Here is a 21,167-nt window from a genome sequence, read left to right on the forward strand (position 1 = left end):
AACATTTTTCAAAAATAAGTGTAGCATTAACGCTTGTGTTTATAAGGGAAATGTGATTAATCTAAATCTGTCTTCATTAGTAGATCAAATTGGCACTTCTAAACCTTCTTTTAATGCATCGTTTTGCCTATCGCTTTGTTTAGATTCTTGATGAAAATGTGATCTCATTCATTGAGATGTGAGCAGTTTTTCAGGTGATTAATTATTTTGGGCAAGCAGTAACATGTAATGTTTCCAGTTACAGATGTTTGCAGTTTTAATTAACAAAGAGGTTTTTTGCCTTTACCCAATTTTCATTTTCAAGAGCACACAAAACAATTCTGTTTTGCATTGTAATGCTCTAGTTTTTAAAAAAATGGTGCAATATACCCTGCAATAGAAAATTTAGAATCTTTTATCTTTTAGTTACCAAAAGTACCAAGGTACATATGAAAATTTGTTTTAAACTTTGATTTGTTATGTGTCCATACCACAGCTATTAAAGATAAATTTTAAGTTGCAGCAAAAAATATTAAAAACAACTGACCAACTCATCTCTCGTACAGGGGCATCCAACCTATGGCCCATAGGCCACATGTGACTCGCCAAAGCCTAAAAAGTGGCTCACCAAACTTGTTACGTTTCTGCTTAATATATGTTAGCTCGGACAGGAGCCACCAACATTTATTGTTTTTATCTATTTGTTTAATAACTGCCCTATGTAAAAATTTTAGAACAACCAACGTTTTTTTTCCTAAACGATGATTTGCCTTTCGCTTTAGCAAATAAAATCACTAAAAAGCTGATCTATACTTTATGTAAACAAAGCTATTTATGGTTGAGTATAATAATAAATGTTACTATTTGATAACTCATGCATCAATGGATAAAAAAGAAAATTAAAAGTCACACATGGCAAAAAAATGCTATTGAAAATAAGACTCCAGTAAAATGTGGCACACCTAGCATGGTCTTGTGACACATCAAAGTACTGGTCTTAGATAACCTTACCAAAAAGTAAAGCTGAAGTCCACCTCAAAATAAGAGGAACTTTGCTCATACTGTTTATTAGGACCCCACCCTTATGGCTTGGTTGCGTTTGCTTCTAGCATTTGGGGTCCTTTTGGAAAACATAAAATATACCTCAATAAATAAACAAATTTCTAAATCAGTGATCATTACCGGGTTACCATCTGCTCAGACCAAAAAAACAGGCGCAATACACCAAAAAAATAAGCACGCTACTGATGACCCTGGCAAGATCCAGGATTTCTGGGGTGGAATCTAAGCTTATAGAAATAACATCATAAAACAAAATAAAACTTAAAAAAACCTACTTTTGTTTGCGCAAACCGTAGCTCAATCGCGCTTGCGAAAAAATGCATTTTTTCGATTGAAATTGGTAAAACCTTTAATTTAAGAGACCTGGCGCCTTGGGCCCAGGGCATTTTGCTTGCTGTGCAACAAAGTTTTGCTTGTAATAAAATTATTCATTGAATGATTTGCTGTAATGCTTCTAGCAAAATTGTTGCGTCTTGTCGTAACATTGTGGGCACTAATTGTTTTTTTTTCATAGCCTCTATAGGTCAGTGTTTCCCAACATGGGCAGTACTGCAATCTACAGCATGAATATTTTACAAAGAAACTAATGTAAGGTATATTTAGGTTAGAAAGCAATTGTATGTTAAAAAACAATCTCATTTTGAACTCCTTAGAGCTAAGCTCTGATTTATGTGGCCAACATGTGGCCCGTGAGAAAAATTGTGCGGCCTGCAATGCACTTTGAAGTATAAAATAATTTATTTTATATTTAAGTGCCTCATGTGTTTCATTATTCTTAGGTCATAAGTAGATTTTCAGCAATTAACTTAACTTTAATATTGGGTTGTTTTTTCCTAGTGATGCCCAAACTTATTTTAATTATATTTTTAGGTTTGTTCGGATTTCACTTACATACAAAAAATGTTTGCGACTTAAACTGGATAAACCATAACAATTAGCCTACTGAATGAAAAAAGTATATTTTTGATACATTTTTGTTTAACCAAAGGTTTACACAGTGTTGACCCTATTTACAAAATAAAATTTGTGCAAATTCCATCTAGTTGAGGCATTTTTGCTATTTGTGGGAATCTATACCTCAATATGATCATTGTTTTAGAAATACACTCCACAACTTTTGAAACTGAACCCGTTATGTTATTTTTATGTGGTTTCTAGGCAGCCATATAAACAAATTATTAGGACCATTGTGGAGTCAATGGTCCTAATAATTTGTTTCCAAACTCATTTTGATAAACATTGTATCAAGCAATGTGCTAAGCTTTTTTGTGTACCTGGTGCACCAAGTATGTTTTTTGCAGAAAAGGCTCTCTGAATTTAAACCAAATAAACAAATTTTTTGTGCTTTGTGCACTTAAACTTACTCCCGCTAAATTTGGGATACAACTTTGCTAAAAAGCCGTTTTACGATTACTGGTTCAGTGATTGAGTGAATTAGAAACAAGCAATAACATGCTCAAAGCTTATTGTGTTTGCCTGCGAAGAACCCAAATAATAGTGTAGCCTCAGCTGTTGGCAGTCTATTACCTCTTGGATCTAATATATTGCTGCCTTTGGGTTAATCAACATGGTTTCATTTGGCCTTTGAAGTAATTTTATTTTGAGAAGAACCCAATGCTTAATATTTAAAGAAAGAAAATATTAGTAGTAAATTTAACTTATAAAACAAACTTATAAAACAGGGGGATGGAGTGTTAAGAGAATGGTTACATTTGCTGTCATCCGAAATTCTTAATCCACAGTATGGATTGTTTACACCCTCTGCTGATGGTTGCTTGTTTCAACCAAACAGAAACTCCTCTGTAAATCCGGACCATCTCACCTATTTCAAGTCAGTGGGCACATTTATTTGTCTTTTTTTTTTCACCAATTCACAAAGTACATGTTTGTTGATTAAATGACTACCTTGCAGTTTGCTTGATGCCATGTTTTATGTATGTTTACCTAAATGTGTATCTTAAGTTAATCAAACTTTTAAAGTCATATTTTCTTCTATTTTCAGCCTTTTGTTCTTAGGATTTTCACTTTACAAAAACAATTGATTTATTAAGGTACACATTAAACAAGCATCTTTTTTTTAATGTAATCAAGGTTTGCTGGTCAGATTTTGGGACTTGCACTCTATCGCCATACTTTGGTAAATTTCACCTTTACATCCTCATTTTATAAGCATATACTTGGAATCAAGGTTGATTACATGGATGTTGCATCAATAGATCCCGAATACGCAAAGAATCTGCAATGGATATTGGATAATGATATTAGTGACCTTGGTAACAAACATAATTAAAACACTGTAGTTAATTCATGATTGCTAGGCTAGCTTAGTTAAATACATTAATTTGTATTAAAAATCTTGTAATATTGGCAAGTATATAATATTACCTGAAGCATAATATATTTGTAATTTTATTTCTTTTATTTCTAATTTAGGTCTTGAGCTCACATTTGCTGTTGAAACTGATGTATTTGGGGTGATGCAGAAAATTGAATTAATTGAAAATGGTTCCAACATTTCTGTAACCCAGGTATGACAGTATAGTTACATGTTTCATTTAGAGTTATGTGCGTCATTTTGTATTCCCTTAATGTGTTTCAGATACAGCCTATCTACAAAATACAGATTAAAATGTTTTTTTGGTTAAACTCTGTTATGTTATATTTTGTGTTGAACTGTGTTCCTTAGAAATTCCTCGTTTTAGAAAATTTTCTTGTAAAATTAACCTTTATTTTCCAATACTTTGGCCAGGTAGTGCAAACATAGTTGCCTTCAGCCGTTTAGTGGGGCGCGCTGAAAAAAATCGTTACTACTGACAGAACACGTTGGTATTTGCTTTGTCATTACCTGAGGTTTAGCTACTTATTTGTTGGAGGTTTAACTTTTATTAGCCTAATGCGACGTACGTGTTATGTTCTATGACAACTCATTTTTACAGGTGAACCCGAAAAACAACAACTGTAACTCTAATGATAACGTAGCATTGTGTACTAGCCTATGACCGGACATTTGATTGAAACCTAATTAAAAATGATTAGCGCAGGAGTTCGTAATCAGCAACTAATCGATCGCCCCTAAAAAGCTAATCAGACCAAAAGTTACTAGTTTGAAATTCATAACTTAACTAAGCACCGAAAACCCCTGCGCTAAACAGCGCATTTAAATAAATTAAATCTGTTTTAGTTGCCCGTAATAAACGAAAAATTTGCATCAAATGCTTTAAATACATTAGACCAGCGGTTATTAAACTTTTTGCTGACGGCGCCCTTTAAAACTTCACACTCCTGGCGCTGTGACAAATTAAAAATGTCACCTACTCTACCCTTTTGACCCAGGATAGTTAGGCTAGATCAGTGGTTCTCAACCTTTTTCCACCGCGCCATGTTGGTAATCGTCCTGTGCCTTACCCCTTCTGATATCACATATAGGTATCATACTAAAAAAAGCAATGTTTGGATTACATATCAGTGCGACAACGTAAAAATACCAAAGTTGATTCTTAATCGCGCGAGGCGAGAAAAAATTGCGTTTATTTGGTTTTAATCCTGGAAGACACACAAAAAAATGCTTATGCTCTATATCAGCCTTTCTTAACCTGGGGTAAACTTACCCCTGGGGGTAAATTTCCTCACTTTAGGGGGTAAATTAGCTATCAATCAAAATATCCACATCAGCTGACGAGACAGAAAAATAGTGCCAGCTGTAGGTATTGGTAGCATAGTTTCCTAGAACTGCTTTTTTGAAACTAGCCTATAGTACCCTATTGATTTTTTATCGCCTTGTATCGATAACGTTATGCTTCGCTAATTGATCATTTTTTTAGTTTCTTGGCAATATCCTTATCTCTCAGTTACTTCATTAATACGTCATTTACTGTTTGAATAAATCAGGTTCTTCGGCAGTCACGGCATAGATTAAGGCAGTGGTCTCCAACCTGTGGGTCGCCACCCCAAGTGAGGTCGCCTAAAATTTTTGTGGGGTCGCCATAACTCACCATATTCGTAATGTTTTAGTACGATTTATGTATTTAGTTTTCTTTACAATGAGGTCCCACTAATAAACGTGACTGAGTGCATCTTCTACATAAAAATTGCTGTTTTTAGCTCTTAAGAGCTGCTATATCAGTTAACGTACATTTGACAAAATTTGTGTTTTTGATTTAGCGCAGCAAATGTCTCACTATTTCTAAAACCACACCAAGTTACATGTACAAGTGTGTCAAACGTAGACAGTAGACGGAGATGTTTAAAAGCGTCCCTCATTTGTAACATCATAACAAATGCTGTTGATTTCTAGTAAAACATCCGCGTTTTCTGAGGTTGCATTCCACAGGCCAAATTAGAAAGCATATCCACTTAGAAACACAAACAGGCGAAGAGGCTTATCGCTAAAAATATTTTTTACTTGTCATCATGAATACATTCCCTGGCGAAGTAGGTGCCCGTTCTGCTGCATTCTAGCACTTGTTTTAACATTGCCTATAATTGTCTCCAAAATGGGGTCGCAATGTAAATTCTGATTACATCTTATTTAAATTGGGGTCGCTTATTTAAAAGATTGGAGACCACTGGATTAAGGTAACGTGTCTGCGAGCAGTTTTGAAAGTTCCGATACACTTTTTGAAATTTCAGTGCTGGTTATACATGTGATTGCCTAATTTTGTCACTAGGTACGGCTTAACTGGCCAAGTTAGTTTATTGTTGATCTTTTTAGTCCAATGATTAAGGCTTTAAACAACTCATTGACTGATTATTATAGTCTGTAAAAGTAACAAAAAATGTAATCTTTAAAATGGCATGTCCCAAAAGAAGAGAAAGTACCAGAAAAATTATTTTAATTTTGGATTTACGTATCTTATTGAGAATGGTCTTCAAGTTCCTCAGTGTGTCTCGTGCGTGGAAACATTTTAAACAGTACCATGAAACCGACTCCTTTAAAAAGGCACCTAGAAAATTCACATCCAATTATGATGAGCAAAAACTTTTTTAGTCAAAACTGTCCAGTCTGAAATGAAAAAAATAAACCAAACTGGACTGTTTTGACAACAACTCGTTGCCAAAAGCAAGGGAACCCGTCGCATTGATTATACCTAATGTAATTTGTTACTTTCCTTTTTCTAATAGATGAGAACTATTTTATATAATGGGGGGTAAATCTGATATTCTTCTTTGTTAAAGGGGTAAAACATACAAAAAAGGTTAAGAACCCCTGCTCTATATGTTGGTTTTCATCGAGCTGATTTTGACAAACATATTGTGAAGCATTAACTCGACAGTTGTACGGCTGCACAGAAACCACGTAAAAATGTCAAAATTATGAACCGTTTTTGTACAGTTACTTATCTGCTCATATGTAATTTTGATCTAAAGCACAGGACAGCATGAAAGCAAAATTAGCAACAAACTCAACATGAAACTAATAAAATCATTATTAAATATTGGAGTAGCGCGCTCCCCTGATAATTGTTCCCGGTTAACAACCACTCGGCTAAATGCTGATCTTCACAATAGTCTTCACAAACACCATCTGCTGTTCCACACAAACTAATTTGCTTTATATAGTGGGTCCAGTTTTTGACCGAATACCAAAGTTATACTACTCAAAAAACAAAAATCACACTACAATAAAACATAAATGAAATTTGTGATTGCCTGAAATTACTAGGTTATGCCGTAACGCAACTTCTATTCAGTTGAATCTCTTGATGTTCCACCTAGCGCGAATCCGGGATTTTATTTTTTAATTTTACAAAAAAGGCTCACAAACACTAGAAACTTATAAAGATTTGCAAAAAAATTGCATATGCGAAAATTGGCAACAAAAATATTTGGGGGCGTGGTCACGTGTCTAAGTTAAAAAACTTTGCAATAGATTGGAGCACAACAATTTATTCGCGAAAAATTAGAACAGAAAAAAACGTAACAACTTTTACATGCTTTCACGCCACCCTTGGCGCCCGGTTTGGTAACCGCTTCATCAGATACAAGATTCTACTTTAAAAAAGTCATAATTTTATTTTTGGAATTTTTATTTCGATAAATTCTTGTTTTTAGTTTTATAAGAATCTATTGCAATGTTTAACGGCATATGTTTTTTAAGGTTAGCAACTTCACATATGCATTTTCTAAATTCAACATATAAATTGTTCTATCAGGAAAACAAAAGTGAGTATGTCCAGCTTGTCACAGAACTGCGCATGACACATGCTATTCAACCACAGATTACTGCTTTCAGGCAAGGTTTCAACGAATTTATTCCAGGTAGTTTTACAAACGACAAACGTATGCACTTTCGTTCGTGTATTGTACGTCTTTTAACTAAGATGTTCCAGTATTATTTAAAACTAAAAAACGCATAAAAAATGAAATAAAAAAAAACTTTGTTTAGAGTCACTTCTTCAAATATTTAGTGAAGACGAACTTCAAGTAATGTTAGCAGGCTCTCCTAAGCTGGATATTGATACTTGGAAAAGTATTACCACATATACAGGATGTTATGATGAAAATTCACAGGTAAACCTACCTTTTTTTGTAAAATTTTAATGAAGGTTACATACCTAAAAGGAATAACTGTATACATGGCAGATTGTTCAGTCACTGTGGAAGTGTATTACTTTAATGTCTGAAGAACAACGTGCAAATCTTCTACTCTTTGTCACTAGCTCGTCAAGGTTGCCACCCATTTTTTTGTCTCACCACTCAAATAAGTTTGTTGTTTCCATTGACCCGGGTAACAAACATCTATTGCCAACCGCAAGTACATGGTTAGTTAAAAAATAACAAAAATATAATTAAATTTTGGTAACAATACTTACTTTATTCGTAGTATGAACATGCTGAAGCTGCCAGAATATGACACTTTTGAAGAACTTCAGCAGAAGCTGCTTGTAGCAATCGAATGTGGACGTGTGGGATATTCCTACACCTAACATGTTTTCCTTTCTTAGTTAAACATAAGTTTTCAAGTTTTAGGCTTTTAATAATTTCACTGTACTCCTGACTTTTATATTCTTATGCAATCCTATTTGACGCGAGAGTTATAATTTCAGATATTCCAGTGTATTATTAGTGCTACTTTCAAACGAAAAACGAGTCTATGTGCACTATTAGTTTTTGTTTACTTAAGCTTGGCATAGACAAAGTATGGCATGAGATATGTAGTTTTATTTTGAAATACTAAAATTGCCGCTATACTGTCTCATTTAGGTTACAAACAGTCAGAAAGTTCTAGAATTCTCACAAAATTAATTTATATTCTCACAAATGTTTGATATAAGGTCAAACATCAGACCTTTAAAAAACATGTAGGCCTATTTAATTCTTTTTAAAAAACAAAGTCAAACAGCACATTGGTTTAAAATGGTATATTTAATAGACGAAAAACAATATTTCAAATAACAATACAAGTTTTCATTTGGAAGCAGCATTGGTACTCATTTTGTACAGTCTAAATTAAATAGTTTATATTTTTAAACTTCCCTCCGTTTTTACCCGTTTTAAAGAAAAATATTAACCAGAAAGGGCTTTGTATGCTATGGCTTGTTGCAAACCCCAACACAGTGCAAATTCTGTAAACAAGACTTGAATTGCATGCGAATCTTCCAATGCATCACAAGTTATAAGTTTTGCCAATTTAGACCAAATAAAAGTTTTCTTTTCGTGCTTCGCGTGATTAGACTGGACTTTAGCTGCAGCGCACATGTTCGTTTATGAACACTATATTGGCCACATTACAAGCTACAATAGTATGCGGCCCGTTAAGGTTTGTTTTTCTTGTTCCGGCCCTTGCAATATTTTAAGTTCTGCATGTGTAATGTTATAAGCATTTTTTCACTTTCAGGGTTAAGGCGTGTGCACTGTTCATGTTTTTATTGCAAAATGCCCCCCGTCAAGGCCAATCTGCTAACAGCAAAATACGTATGAGCAGATAATAATTAATTGAATCCGTGATGCTAGTATAGGCCTATTTCCTTATTAATGTTACAAAAGTAATGCCTTTTAATGCTAATAAAATATATTTTATTGAAAAGTTTGGCTATTAGGCTTGTTGCGTATTCCAGGCTGTTTTGTGTTGTTCGAGACGTTCTTCTTTATTATGAGCTTTCATGATTGAAATACCTTTTGGCAAACTTGTACAGACTCCAACAATAAGACCAAAATTAGAACACAAGGCCGAATAATAACAGTAGACCAAAATAAGAATAATGCTTACTCGGAATATATCGTCCCGATTGGAATAAAAAAAAACGCCGAAATAAGACCTTAATGCCCAACATACCTAACCCCTGACTTTTAACTCCACCCATTGCACCCCCTAACGCAAGGGTGTTCGATTACTTTTAAACTCGAGCCGCATGAGAAACTTAAAATATTGTGTCAGGTCGGGTCAAAGATAAAGTCTCAAATACACGCAATATGACTCGATCTATACTCTGACGCCATGAAACAAATGTGCTAACGCGAACTTGTTATTACGTTAGGTCAGGGGTCGGCAACCTTTTTCTAGTCGCGGGCCAAAACCAACCCCAGAAAGGTCTCTGCGGGCCGCACAAAAAATGGCGCAACGGTAAAGAAGCGCTGATCTAGTTCAAAACTTCAAAAGACAGCATCAAAACGTTAACAAAACGGATGTAGAAGGTTTTTCGCACTTACGTAGTTAAAATAGTCAAAAAATGTTTTAAATGGACTCGTGCTTAGTTTGTCAAAGAGGCGGCGGGCCGGATGAATTACTTGGCGGGCCGTAGGTTGCCGACCCCTGCGTTAGGTAGTCGAATTTTAAAAAAGAAAAAAATGCGACGTACTTGTTTAAAATGCAAACTGTATGTAGACTTAGAGGCCACGCATTGAGCACAGATAAAAATGTACATTGCTTGATATATAGGCGTTTATAAAGTTATGGGGCGCGTTGACTTAAAATTTAGGGATTATATTCGTAAAACATTCGTACAAAAAATAAAAAAAAATGTAGTTTTTTTCTTAAGGGTTTCGATGTATTACTTGTGGTACAATGGCCATATTGAAAAGACGGTATACATCGGGAAAGACACACAAACACACGCACGGAATACATTCGACCTAAGAGCAAAAAATATTTAAATATTAGGTTAAATAAGTTTGTTAAGATTTCGTTGGATAGTGTGCCCCAGTGCAGAGGGCGTTTTTTGTCTGCATATATGCCAAAAAATCGCATTGAACATACGAGATAAAAATTTCCATTTTACTCTTTAAAACACGCTAAAAAATGAGTTTGGCCGGGTCATGACTAAATCCGTCCCTGGAAATACAACCAAATATGTAAGGCCGGTTTGAACGTTTGACCTACAAGTTGCTTTATAATCTCGCTGCTCCAAGTTCACCGACCAAGCAAGTTCACGGCCTTACATTATATGAGATACTTGCCTTTATGAAGGAACAGTTTGACCCAAAACGCTCCGTGGTACGAGAACGATTCAAATTCTGGAACGACATGTATAACGCAAGCCAGGGGAATCCATTCAAGAGTTAGCAGCACGGATCCGCCAAACGCCAGCACGTGCGGTTTCTACTCAATCCAGGATCTATTGGACGAGTCTCTGCGCACACCTTTTATGCGTTCGGTCAATAACGAAGCCTTATTTAAAGCCCTTTAAGACTTGATTTTGACGAAATACCTTTTCCCCTGCAATACGTTGCTATACAAACCGAAGATAGATAAAAAATTTTTTGAGGTCTGTAGTGAACAATTAAGGTGCGCGATTTAGTAGACTACCCGACAAGCGTCGACCAACACCTGCGCTTACAAAGTAGCAAAATAGAAGGGAAGACACAAAGTAAGTGTTACCGATGTGGTAAAGTTGCTCATATTGCCCCTGAATGCCATTCTAGGACGCTGTTGGCGATTTTTGCAAGCGCAGGGGTCTCCTGCAATCGGTTTGCCGTAAAAGCAGCATCTGGTCTCTAAGCAAGTCAAGTGGGTCGACCGGTTGACCATCCAGGTTGCTGGTGTACCGAGGTTAGAGAAATTCCCGTCTGGATCAATTCTAAATCTTTGTTTATTGGAACGAATCCGGCCAAAAAAATATAAACCCAAGTTCGACTCCGGTCAAATGTACGATTTCGACGAGTCCCGAGTCCGGCCCCGACTCTACAGTCTGTATTCCGCCAATTTACGCAACTAAAATAACGTGGATATTAGGCAATTCACTTACGGGGTGTCGTATAATTAATTTACTTATTACACATGGTTAGAAATTATTCCATCTTTAAAATTTCCAGTTGGCAGCCATATCAGTTTTAAAATTTTGGCACTGTGCATGCGCATGTCGGACTCGGGACTCGGGTAGTTTTACGTGGTCATACTCGAGTCCCGAGTCCGACTCCGACTCCACAGCCCTGCTCGAAAGTATTGCAATAAACAGTTGTTCTTTTGCCAGCCGCGTTGAATATTGTAGCATTTTGTTCAGGTCAAACTCCGGTTAATTCTAAAACAGCTTGACTGGCTGTGTCACTCAAGGTGTCATTTAACTTCCCACTGCATTTTGTAAACTCGTTCGTTTTTCCTAGTCGTTTAGTTTTAGCGAATGCTCACGAAAGATTACACCACTAATTAACATCTGGTTGAGATAAAGCTAATATATAAGAGCCGATAAAATAGGTGAAAACAGCAGTTGTCGTATTAATAATTTATTATCAAGACATGCGTCGCTGCTAGACACCCGAAACTTAATGAGTCGGTTTTGAAATCATTTTGGTTGAGCCTGAGGTAAAGCGAAATTTTTAAATCACAGAATTGAAACTTTAAAAAAAACTTTCACCAAAAAAAACTTGAAAGCCCAGATTTAGAAAAAAGTCTTTAAACCCCAATGGAATTTAAAAGTAACGATTCCAACTCCCTAATTTTAAGACAAAACAACTCAACAGCTTGAAATACGCTTTCTTATTGTTATGGTTATTTCTAGTAGAAATGTAAAAACAACAACCTGTGAATGTAAAAGTTATACGTCTTTTGACTGTAGTGTTTTTGACAAAAGTTAATAGTGTAGTTAAGTTTTAGGGTTTGTAAATAATACTCCATTTATTAGACATAACAGTCAATCGTTATTCCTGAAATGTTTTTTAGGATTTGGAATTCAATTAAAAATGGCTGCAGTACTGCCACAGCAACCAGAAACTGGAACATATACTTTCCAAAGTAAACCAAAAGTCGTTGAAGGAAGAAGAAAGTATCGCTTTCAGTTTGACGAGTATGTATTTTGTTTCACCTAAAGCAAAGCAAACTACAAAATAATCGATACTTAAAATCTATGTGTTTATTTATGTTCTGTTACTATAGAAAAAACAAACATTAACAATGTCATAACATGTTACTTAAAAAGCGAGTATGGATTCTAGATAAGCAAAAAATCAATCAATCGGTGAGTTCCGGACTATGTTTATTCGAAACAGTCTGTTGGTAATGTTCAGTAAAATTGTACCTTTAACTCAAGTGCATAGCTTAATTTTGTTAAATATCAGTCACTCATTGGCTCCCAACCTTTAATCAGGGTGACCCAAAGTTTAGGAAAACATCAAACTGGGTAAATTTTGTAGCCCAAGTCTCTTCTGATGAGAAACAAATCCAGGATCTTTGTTTGAGGTTTTTTAAATTTTAGGAGATGACATCACAAATTTATGTCATAAAACATGTGGCCTTGAGAAAGTTGCTGATCTCAGTCAAAATCATGTGCAAATGAAAAGGATTTTAAATATATTCAAATAGGCAAAACTTTATTTTCAATCGCAAAGAAAAATAAATCGTGAAGCAAGATTTTTTTTGCAATAACGTAGTTAAAACAGGCAAAACATATAGTTTGGTGTGGCATGGCCTTGTGCCATCCCCAATCCGGCCCCTGCTTTTGGTGCAGTAAAATTGATAAATAATAAAATGTTTTGTAAAATACCAGAAATGTTAACATATATATGTGTTCACTTTAAGAGATATCATCTAACTTAGGGCTACCATACAGCCTCTGACTCCAGCCATAAAAGCAAAAAAGAACAACATCAATGTTGTAATAAAAATTCATTAGTTGGTGTAGGACATCTCACCACTACTAAGCGAAATATAACTTAGCACCAGTTATTTTCCTAAACATCAAGACGCAAATACATTCAACACTACACAAATAATAAGGTTAATCAAAGTCATGTTCGAAGCTCGTAATAAAGACTCTTTGTCCCGTTTTAAAAAAATTGTTTACCGGCAAACAATCAAAGATGTCATTGCTGCAGTGGCAAAGTTATAACTTTATAAGGTTTATCGTTTAACTTAAACATTGTTAACTTTTAAGTGTTTAACCCGGTTATTGATTTTTGTTATGTTTTGAGGGACCGAAACGGTCCAGTGAACACTACAATATTTGAACATATAGCCTACTTGTGTAACTACAGCTGAGAACTAGCAATTGGTCTATGTAAGTATGTTGTTGCGATCTCTTAAAGTTCATAGCGATCAACCAAGCCAAAGCTTGAAAAATAACTGTCTGTGAATATTTTATATCGCAGTTATGTTAAGATACAAATCAAACCATTGTGGACGCCCTTGGTAAATTCAAACAACCCACTATAGGGCGTCATGCAGCACAGAACCTCTGGTGCATGTGGTAGTTAATTTTGCGAATGATTGGTTTAGTTGTAAATTTACAATTATTTTGTCATTATTTGCTGTTCAACAAATGTGGCGTTTTGAAACCACAAGACAGGTTAACGATAACCCAAGAAATGACTGCGCTAGGACAAAATTTGCAGACAGCGTACCAACAAATTTGGCAAGTGTTATTTTGTCTGGGCGAGTGCTGATTGATAGCCGCTCAACCAACTGGCGAGTGTAAATTTTTGCTTAGGAACAACCCTGATCTATAATAGAGATTCGTCTTTAAATTAGTTTTACTGCATTTGGTAGTGGTGTCACAAAACATATATTAACATTTCACTACATGGTTTGTCCTATACCAGAATCAGGGCGGATTCAGATTTTTATCAAGCTGATTTTCACAAAAATGTTGTGTAGGCATTGACTCCACAGTTGTAAGACTACACAGAAATCACGTCAAAATGTAGCTCGTCTAAGCGCAAAAATTAAACATTGTGTTAATTGTGTTTTAAAAGGTGTGATGGCACACAATGCAAAGGCTATATATTGCAAATAACATTACAAATTCACGCAAAAAAGTCTGGGTTTACCCCAATTTGTGATATATTTATTGTTAAAATTGGCAAAAACACATTGTGGAAAGGGTGGCATATCATACCCGAATCGACCGTGAAAAATAGCAAATATTGTCCAAAAAAATAGAAGCTATCAACACATAGTAGCCTAAAAGTCTGGAAATCGCAAAAGCAAACCATTTTTCTTTAGTTACTTATATTCACATGTGTATTTTGATGTAAAGCATCTAGGACAGCAAAATTAACAACCAATACAACATGAAACCTATAAAATCATTACAAAAAGTTAAATATTGGAGATGTTGGAGTAAAGCTCGCACCCCCCTGAGACTTGTTTGGCGCCATCTTAGGGGGCGCACCGGCCCCCAGTTGAGAACCACTGCTTTAACTTAATGTTTGTCAAAGTAATTTTGATGAATACCATATTATAATGAGAAACAGGCAGATATTTTTTGTGCGCCTAATATGTAGCATTTAAAACTTTTTTTTGTCAAATAAAAAAAAAAAAGAGCTACTTTATATTGGATTTTCCACCGGGACCTAAAATAACGAAGATATTGACTTGTTTGAAAAGGGTAGCTCTTTAATATAAAGGTGTTATTGATTCACTTAAGGTGAAAACAAACCTTTTTGTGGTTGACCAAATATCTAAGTAAAGGTCAGCTTATTTATTGTATCTCTATTAAAAACACCACTGATTTAGGTAATAATTTGATGAGCAACACTGCATGTAGATTATTCCATTTGTTTATATTATACCCACAACTGATGTTCAGACCTGAACAATTAGAAATGCTATTAGGGGTATAAGTTTAAGTGCAAAAAGAGTCCTAAGGATTTTATCTTTTAACTTTTCACATATACTGAATAATAAAATAATTTACTTTAAACAAATGTATAATGCTCATATTTGACACTGCTGTAGTGATGTTTTATTTTTTAACATCTCAAATTTTTTGTCTGTTATGAGAAAACACACTTCTATTAACTGTTAACAAACATATCATCAACAAAACGTTTAAAAACCCCAGTGAAACACAGGATCAGACTTTTGTCAAAGAAATACATATTTTGTATACACTGGCATCTTCAGTTTCTGTAAGCGCAGTAAAATACCTATACATGGTAAAGCAATGGATACCATATAAATAATAAAATTACTAAAAGTCAAAATGAAATAAAAACAGTACAGGGTGGGTAAAAGTTTTAAAACAAACAGGTTGTCAGAAGGAAACTTTGGCTATCTACAAGGTGATTACTCCACGTATTAACTTTATTATTTCTTTGTTATCCACTGCTTTACTATGAAGGCATTATGGGCAAATTATATGTTTCTTTGACAAAAGTCTGATCCTGTGTTTCACTCAGGTTTTTAAACTTTGGAGATTTGCTTATACATGCTTCCCCTGAGCAGTGATCGACAAGCAGCAACCTACTGCCAATGGTTTCTGATTCCATAAAGATATTCCTATTTATGTAATTTGTGTCCTGAAACTAGGGACAGTCGAGCATTCTTGATAATGTAAAAATTTACATTTAATGTTGCTTGCTTGTATTTTCTTTATTACTCATTTTTCTTAACTATTAAATCTAGTTATATGCAAAACACATAATAATCAACCAGAAAAGAAGGGCATATTTATTAGAATATAAAACCTTGGCAATGACAAACTAATTCAAATTTTTTGACTGTATTATTCTTGAAATTAGATCATTTTTTTCCAAAGTTTTTATCACATTGTTATTTTTATTTAGAAATGAACATCCTTCACCATACGGAAACATCATGTATGATCGTAGAATTGTGCGAGGAAATACCTATGCTCAAAATACTCTTCCAGTGGTATATTAACAACTATTTATAAATGATTACTAAATCTTAAAATCTTTGAATCCAATTGTTTATATCAAGCAAAGCTGTTCATATATACAGTGCTTACATTAAGATTTTATTATTCAGAAGATATTGTTCAAATAGCACTTATTCAGCAATAGACAAACAAAAATAGCTTTACAGATTATTATTTAACTGCACATTAAAAATTTCCTCTTCCTTCTTTAAACCTGATTTTACAAACATTATGGCTGACAAGAAACACTTTTACAACTTCATCGTAACTGTCCTCACAATCGATTTATCATCTCTGTGCTAATTAAAAATTTAATCATCTCTGTGCTAATTAAATTAAATTTATAGTTTATATTTTTTTACTTTGTACAGCAAAACTTAACATTGTTGTAGCTTATATAACGTTGTAAATGTGACAATGTGGTATTGCATCAAAAACTTTGAAGAACCTTGATGGCTCAAATTATATAATTTATATCAAACTATTTTACCGTAAATACCTTGGTTATCAATTATAAAACTAAATTTAAAACTAATATAATAATGTTTTACATTTACTGTTTGTTGTCCTACTAATCATTTTTAGCTAGATTTATTATCTTTGAAAAATAATTTTGAACCTGTTCACTCATGCTTTTGAAATTTATTGTGTGATGTTTTTTTGTTGCTTCAGTCCTTTTTTAATTGCGTTTCCATAGACAACACAACCAGACCCACTTGAAATACAAAGGCAGCAAGAAATCAGGCGTCGAGCCATAGCAAAAAAACGGGCAAAAGAACAGTTAAGAACAAGATCCCCTGATGCTGTGGATGGAAGAAAGCATATAGATGTCCAAACTGAACTATACTTGGAGGAACTCAGTGACAGGTAAAGCCTATAGAACAGGGGTTCTTAAACTTTTTTACCGCGGACCCCTAAAATTGTTTTTGACGTCGCATGGACCACGATATGCAAAAAATTTCAAAAAATGACATCACAAATTGACATCACAATACAAATAAACCTTATAAATTTGTTGATTTTGGTCTACAAAGTGTGAAAGTGAAATGGAGTCTAAATGCAGTCAGTGCAAAACCATTTTGTTTTTAATTAAACTGCTTTTTTGAAAAAATTATTACTTTTTAACTATACACTAATATTTCGATTAGGACTTCATGAACCCCCTAAAACTAATTCACTGACCCCTGTTTAAAAACCCCTGTTATAGAAACTACGTTAAAATCATCTGCATTACTAGTTACCTTTATTTATTGCTTTAAATCAATTAAAAATAAATATTATAACTTTATAAAAACATTTGTTGATGATAGAATTGAAGAAGCTGATGTTGACACACAGACAGATGCATTCCTTGATAGACCCACATCACCGCTTTTCATTCCCGCAAAAACAGGAAAAGATGTTGCTACACAAATTCTAGAAGGAGATGTATGATACCATAATATGATTGCTATTATAAAACCAAAAACAAATGAATTACATACTTTACTATATGTAAAATGAGATTAACTATTTTAGTTAGCAATGGTACAAAGATGGCATGATATTTAAATAGGTAAAGTCAATTAACCACTCTGTAAAACAGACATACAATTTATTGCTTCTTGGCTGTGAATAAATTTATTAGACTTGAATGTTGTTAAGTCAACATCTTTTCAAAGTGCTCTGTAGTGTCAACTATGACACTTTTGTAAAAGATTTAGTTTCCAAATCACTCTCCTTGTAACAATTTTTGTTTCAACAATCTTGTTTAAAAGGGCATTCAAACGTCTTTGACGTCTTAGTGCTTGTATGATTAACAGCTAGTTTTGTTTTATTTCAGCTGTTTGACTTTGATCTTGAGGTTAAGCCTATCTTAGAAGTTCTTGTGGGTAAAACGTTGGAACAGTCGTTGCTTGAAGTCCTCGAGGAAGAAGAACTATCCAACCTGCGCCAGCAGCAACATGAATTCGAGGAGATTCGTAATGCAGAACTGGTCGAAATGCAGAGACTTCAGGAACAGGAACGTAGAAGAAAGGAGGAAAAAGTAGGGTTAAGATAGATGGCTGAATGACTATTAGGTAATTTTATTACAGGAATATGCACATTGAGATGCCTAATAATGGAAATCATTACATTTTAATGTAAAGTTGCACAATTTGAGTCATCAGTAGGGCCATTTTTATTTTAACCTAAAAAAAACATGTTTTAACTTTATTTTTATCAAATTTTAACTTTATTTTAACCTAACGAAATTGCTTGTTTATAGAGGCCACAGTTCTTCCTTGAATTGATGCCAGTTACCCAAACATAATATTTTGTCGATTTCAGACCCAAACGTAATATTTTGTCGCAAAGTCAAGGTGTTTTATGGATTATAAAAAGAGCGTCGGGTTTTTTGGCGATAGATTTAGCTTGCTTAGGCATTTTTGTATTACAGAATGTCAGTAGGCTATTCCTAAAATCCAAACTGTCGATCTTCGAAAAGACCACGTTTATCGAAATGAATTGTTTTATGTGAATAATTTAAATACGTAACAACAAATAAAAAAATGGACAATTTGAGATAAAAGTTACTGCTGATTCAAGTGGGCATTGTGACATTTTTCCTGCTATTATGGGTTAATATGGTTTAATTGTGTCGCAGTTCCTGATTTACAATGCTTTCACGACGATTTATGCAAAAAATACTCTCAAGAAACACAAAAACAAAAGCCATAATCTGACAAATTTTGACTTTATGAAATATTTTTAACTTTATTGTAAATTTAACTTTATTTTGACCTATTAACTTCTAAGAAACAGTCCCCTAAGGTGCTGAAAACAACTTTATTTCTTGATTCGTGGACAGACGAGGTCCTTAAAAAATTTTAACTTTATTGACTTTTGCGGGCCCTAGCCATCAGCAAATCTTACTTCAAACGACAATCGGGAAATTAATACCGCAATATTTCTTTGTTATTCAGGATCGTAGGATGAAACAACAGCGAGATGTTTTAAAGAAAGAAAAAGAAACCGCTGAAAAAATTGCTGCTCGCGCTTTTGCACAGAGTTATTTGGCGGACTTGGTACCTTCAGTATTCAGCACTTTGCGTTCAAATGGCTATTTCTTTGATCCCATTGAAAGAGGTATGTTGTGACGCACGAAAGAAAAAATCAAAATAGGAAGGTGACTCGATAAACTAAGTACTTAAAACTGGCGTGTTGTTCGTCCTTTTCAATGCACGCAATATAAGTTTCAATCGAATTTTGTTTCAAAAGGTTACGTTTGGCATAAATTAAATGGCGAAGTAGAGTAATTTTATATGAAATTTAAATTGCCATATGTAGTAGGCCTACAACTCCAATTTTCCGAATTTTAAATATAAGCTGTATTTATTTCAGCAATTCTGGTTACAATATTTTAATCTTCACTGTTGTCATATATTAAATAATATATGTTGTTTTTCAGATATCGAACAAGGTTTTATCCCCTACTTAATGCAACAAGTTTCTGTCCGTGTGAACAAGAGTGTACTTGGAAGAGTTCTGCTTGATAGTAAGTTGTCTTGGTCTATATATCGTTTTGCGGTAAAATCATATGACGTGATTCGTTTGTCTTTCAGCTGTTCTTCGGGATGTTATCCATCAACGAACGACGGCGTACGATAAAAAATCTTCCAAGCAGTAGCAAACTAAAAACATATTTTTCATTGCTATCGGTTTTGTCATATTTTATCGTTTTAACCTACTATGTCAAGAATAAATTACCAAATTTGGCGAACGTAATATCTTGTTTGGCAAACATTGTAGATGGCCATCTCAACCAAAATGTGTTGGTACACTAGTTGTGCTTGTATATCAAATTTGCATTGACTTAAATTCTTGAAATGCTTTGCTGCAATATGAAGGTAACTGATGTCTTACTGGGTAACCCTTTTCGACCGTTATATTGAATGTTTCTATTTTTGATATATATAAATTGTGTTTTATCGCTTCGTTGTCTCCTATATACTGTAAAAATGGAAATTATCCTTACAATTTTTTTTTTCAAATGCACGTGTTTTATCAACAATTTATTTATTTGAGCCAGTAGTTCTACGTTATTTACTTCAGTTTGTTTTGCGACAAAGGCCAACGCAAATGTATGTGTAGTCATACGTCCTGAAATCGGACACCAACATAGGGTAAACTGCGCATGAGGGGAAACAATATTACACACAGCCCTTAAAGTGATTTACATTCCTAAGTGCGTACACATGTGTTTTAATTAAAAGCATTACTTTTGTTCAACGTAAAGATTAATCTAAATTTTTAAGTCTAATTGTTGATACTGCTAGTTAATGTAAGATTTGTTGATTTTTATAAGCAAAAAACACCGATACATTGTAGGCTAGGTAGGGAGTTGTTGTAATTTATTTCCACGTGCGTATAACCGCACAACATTTTCACTTGTCGATAGACGGCTTTTCTTTTCCATGCAACAACATTTATGTCGAAAACGCAGACATAAACTACGGTAACATAGTTTCCCCGTCGCTTTTTTCTTTATGGACACAGGCGCGTGGAGTTTGCTGAAAAAAGAGAAAGGCGAAAAACTAGGTCGTGGACAGGGCGCGGCGATTCGCTTTGTCAACCGTCCTTCGGTCACTACTCGAGGTTCACGCAGCCGTAGTTCGCAAAGTTGCACTGTTGACTTGTAGACAAATTATGTTGTTAACATAAGCTACAAGCTTTAACTGTTCTTGTCAAAGTGCTTTGCGTTTATAATAGAAATGGTTGAAGGTGCTAATAAAACTAAATGCACCCGAAAAGATATTGTAGCGCGTAGATATTGAGATAGAAGTATGTGTTAAAGCGGTCAGCAAGCCGACGTAGTAAAGATGACGTCGCAATGCGTCTGCGCGTAAAATCAACCAGCCATGTTTTGTTTGACGCCGTCCGCGCAGTCCTGGCGATGTTCAAAAGCTTTTTTTGCTGTCGTTTGTTTAAAAATATTTTAATTAGTTTTAAAATGATTTTTTAGGCAAAGTGTATAAGGTTACCATTTAAAACAATTTTTTTTATAAAAGGATTAAAATGATACAAAAAGTGTGTATAAACTTAGCATACCAATTCAAAATGTTTGTTTCGTCT

The 21,167-nt window shown here is 34.4% G+C and overlaps 2 protein-coding genes across 3 annotated transcripts in view; both read left to right on the forward strand.

Moving 5' to 3' along the window:
* Window positions 1–9,029, forward strand: part of LOC146138138 (E3 ubiquitin-protein ligase HACE1-like) — a 31,338-nt gene extending 22,309 nt beyond the window's left edge. For both annotated transcript variants that reach the window (XM_083394771.1, XM_083394772.1), the window contains 7 exons: window positions 2,724–2,872; window positions 3,133–3,314; window positions 3,475–3,569; window positions 7,194–7,299; window positions 7,427–7,551; window positions 7,624–7,802; window positions 7,865–9,029. In XM_083394771.1, the coding sequence (XP_083250897.1) occupies window positions 2,724–2,872; window positions 3,133–3,314; window positions 3,475–3,569; window positions 7,194–7,299; window positions 7,427–7,551; window positions 7,624–7,802; window positions 7,865–7,967 (939 nt within the window). In that variant the 3' untranslated portion in view covers window positions 7,968–9,029. The remainder of the gene's footprint in view (window positions 1–2,723; window positions 2,873–3,132; window positions 3,315–3,474; window positions 3,570–7,193; window positions 7,300–7,426; window positions 7,552–7,623; window positions 7,803–7,864) is intronic.
* Window positions 9,030–12,128: 3,099 nt separating this feature from the next.
* LOC146138139 (radial spoke head protein 3 homolog B-like) lies at window positions 12,129–20,272 on the forward strand. The gene is made up of 8 exons (XM_083393702.1): window positions 12,129–12,260; window positions 15,979–16,066; window positions 16,771–16,940; window positions 17,384–17,501; window positions 17,896–18,099; window positions 19,019–19,181; window positions 19,504–19,590; window positions 19,658–20,272. The coding sequence occupies exons 1-8, from the start codon at window positions 12,157–12,159 to the stop codon at window positions 19,720–19,722; spliced, it is 999 nt and encodes a 332-aa protein (XP_083249828.1). The 5' UTR covers window positions 12,129–12,156; the 3' UTR covers window positions 19,723–20,272.
* The last annotated feature ends 895 nt before the right edge of the window (window positions 20,273–21,167 follow it).

This window comes from Ascidiella aspersa, chromosome 7 (assembly GCF_963924565.1).
Source record: "Ascidiella aspersa chromosome 7, kaAscAspe10.2, whole genome shotgun sequence".
NCBI lineage: Eukaryota > Metazoa > Chordata > Ascidiacea > Phlebobranchia > Ascidiidae > Ascidiella > Ascidiella aspersa.

What these genes read in the sequence shown, in the direction of transcription:
- LOC146138139 (XM_083393702.1), top strand. Translation starts at nt 12,157, where the DNA reads ATGGCTGCAGTACTGCCACAGCAACCAGAAACTGGAACATATACTTTC. An exon ending in TATCGCTTTCAGTTTGACGA is followed by an intron (nt 12,261 to 15,978) that starts GTATGTATTTTG and finishes ATTTTTATTTAG; the next exon opens with AAATGAACATCCTTCACCAT. An exon ending in CACAAATTCTAGAAGGAGAT is followed by an intron (nt 17,502 to 17,895) that starts GTATGATACCAT and finishes GTTTTATTTCAG; the next exon opens with CTGTTTGACTTTGATCTTGA.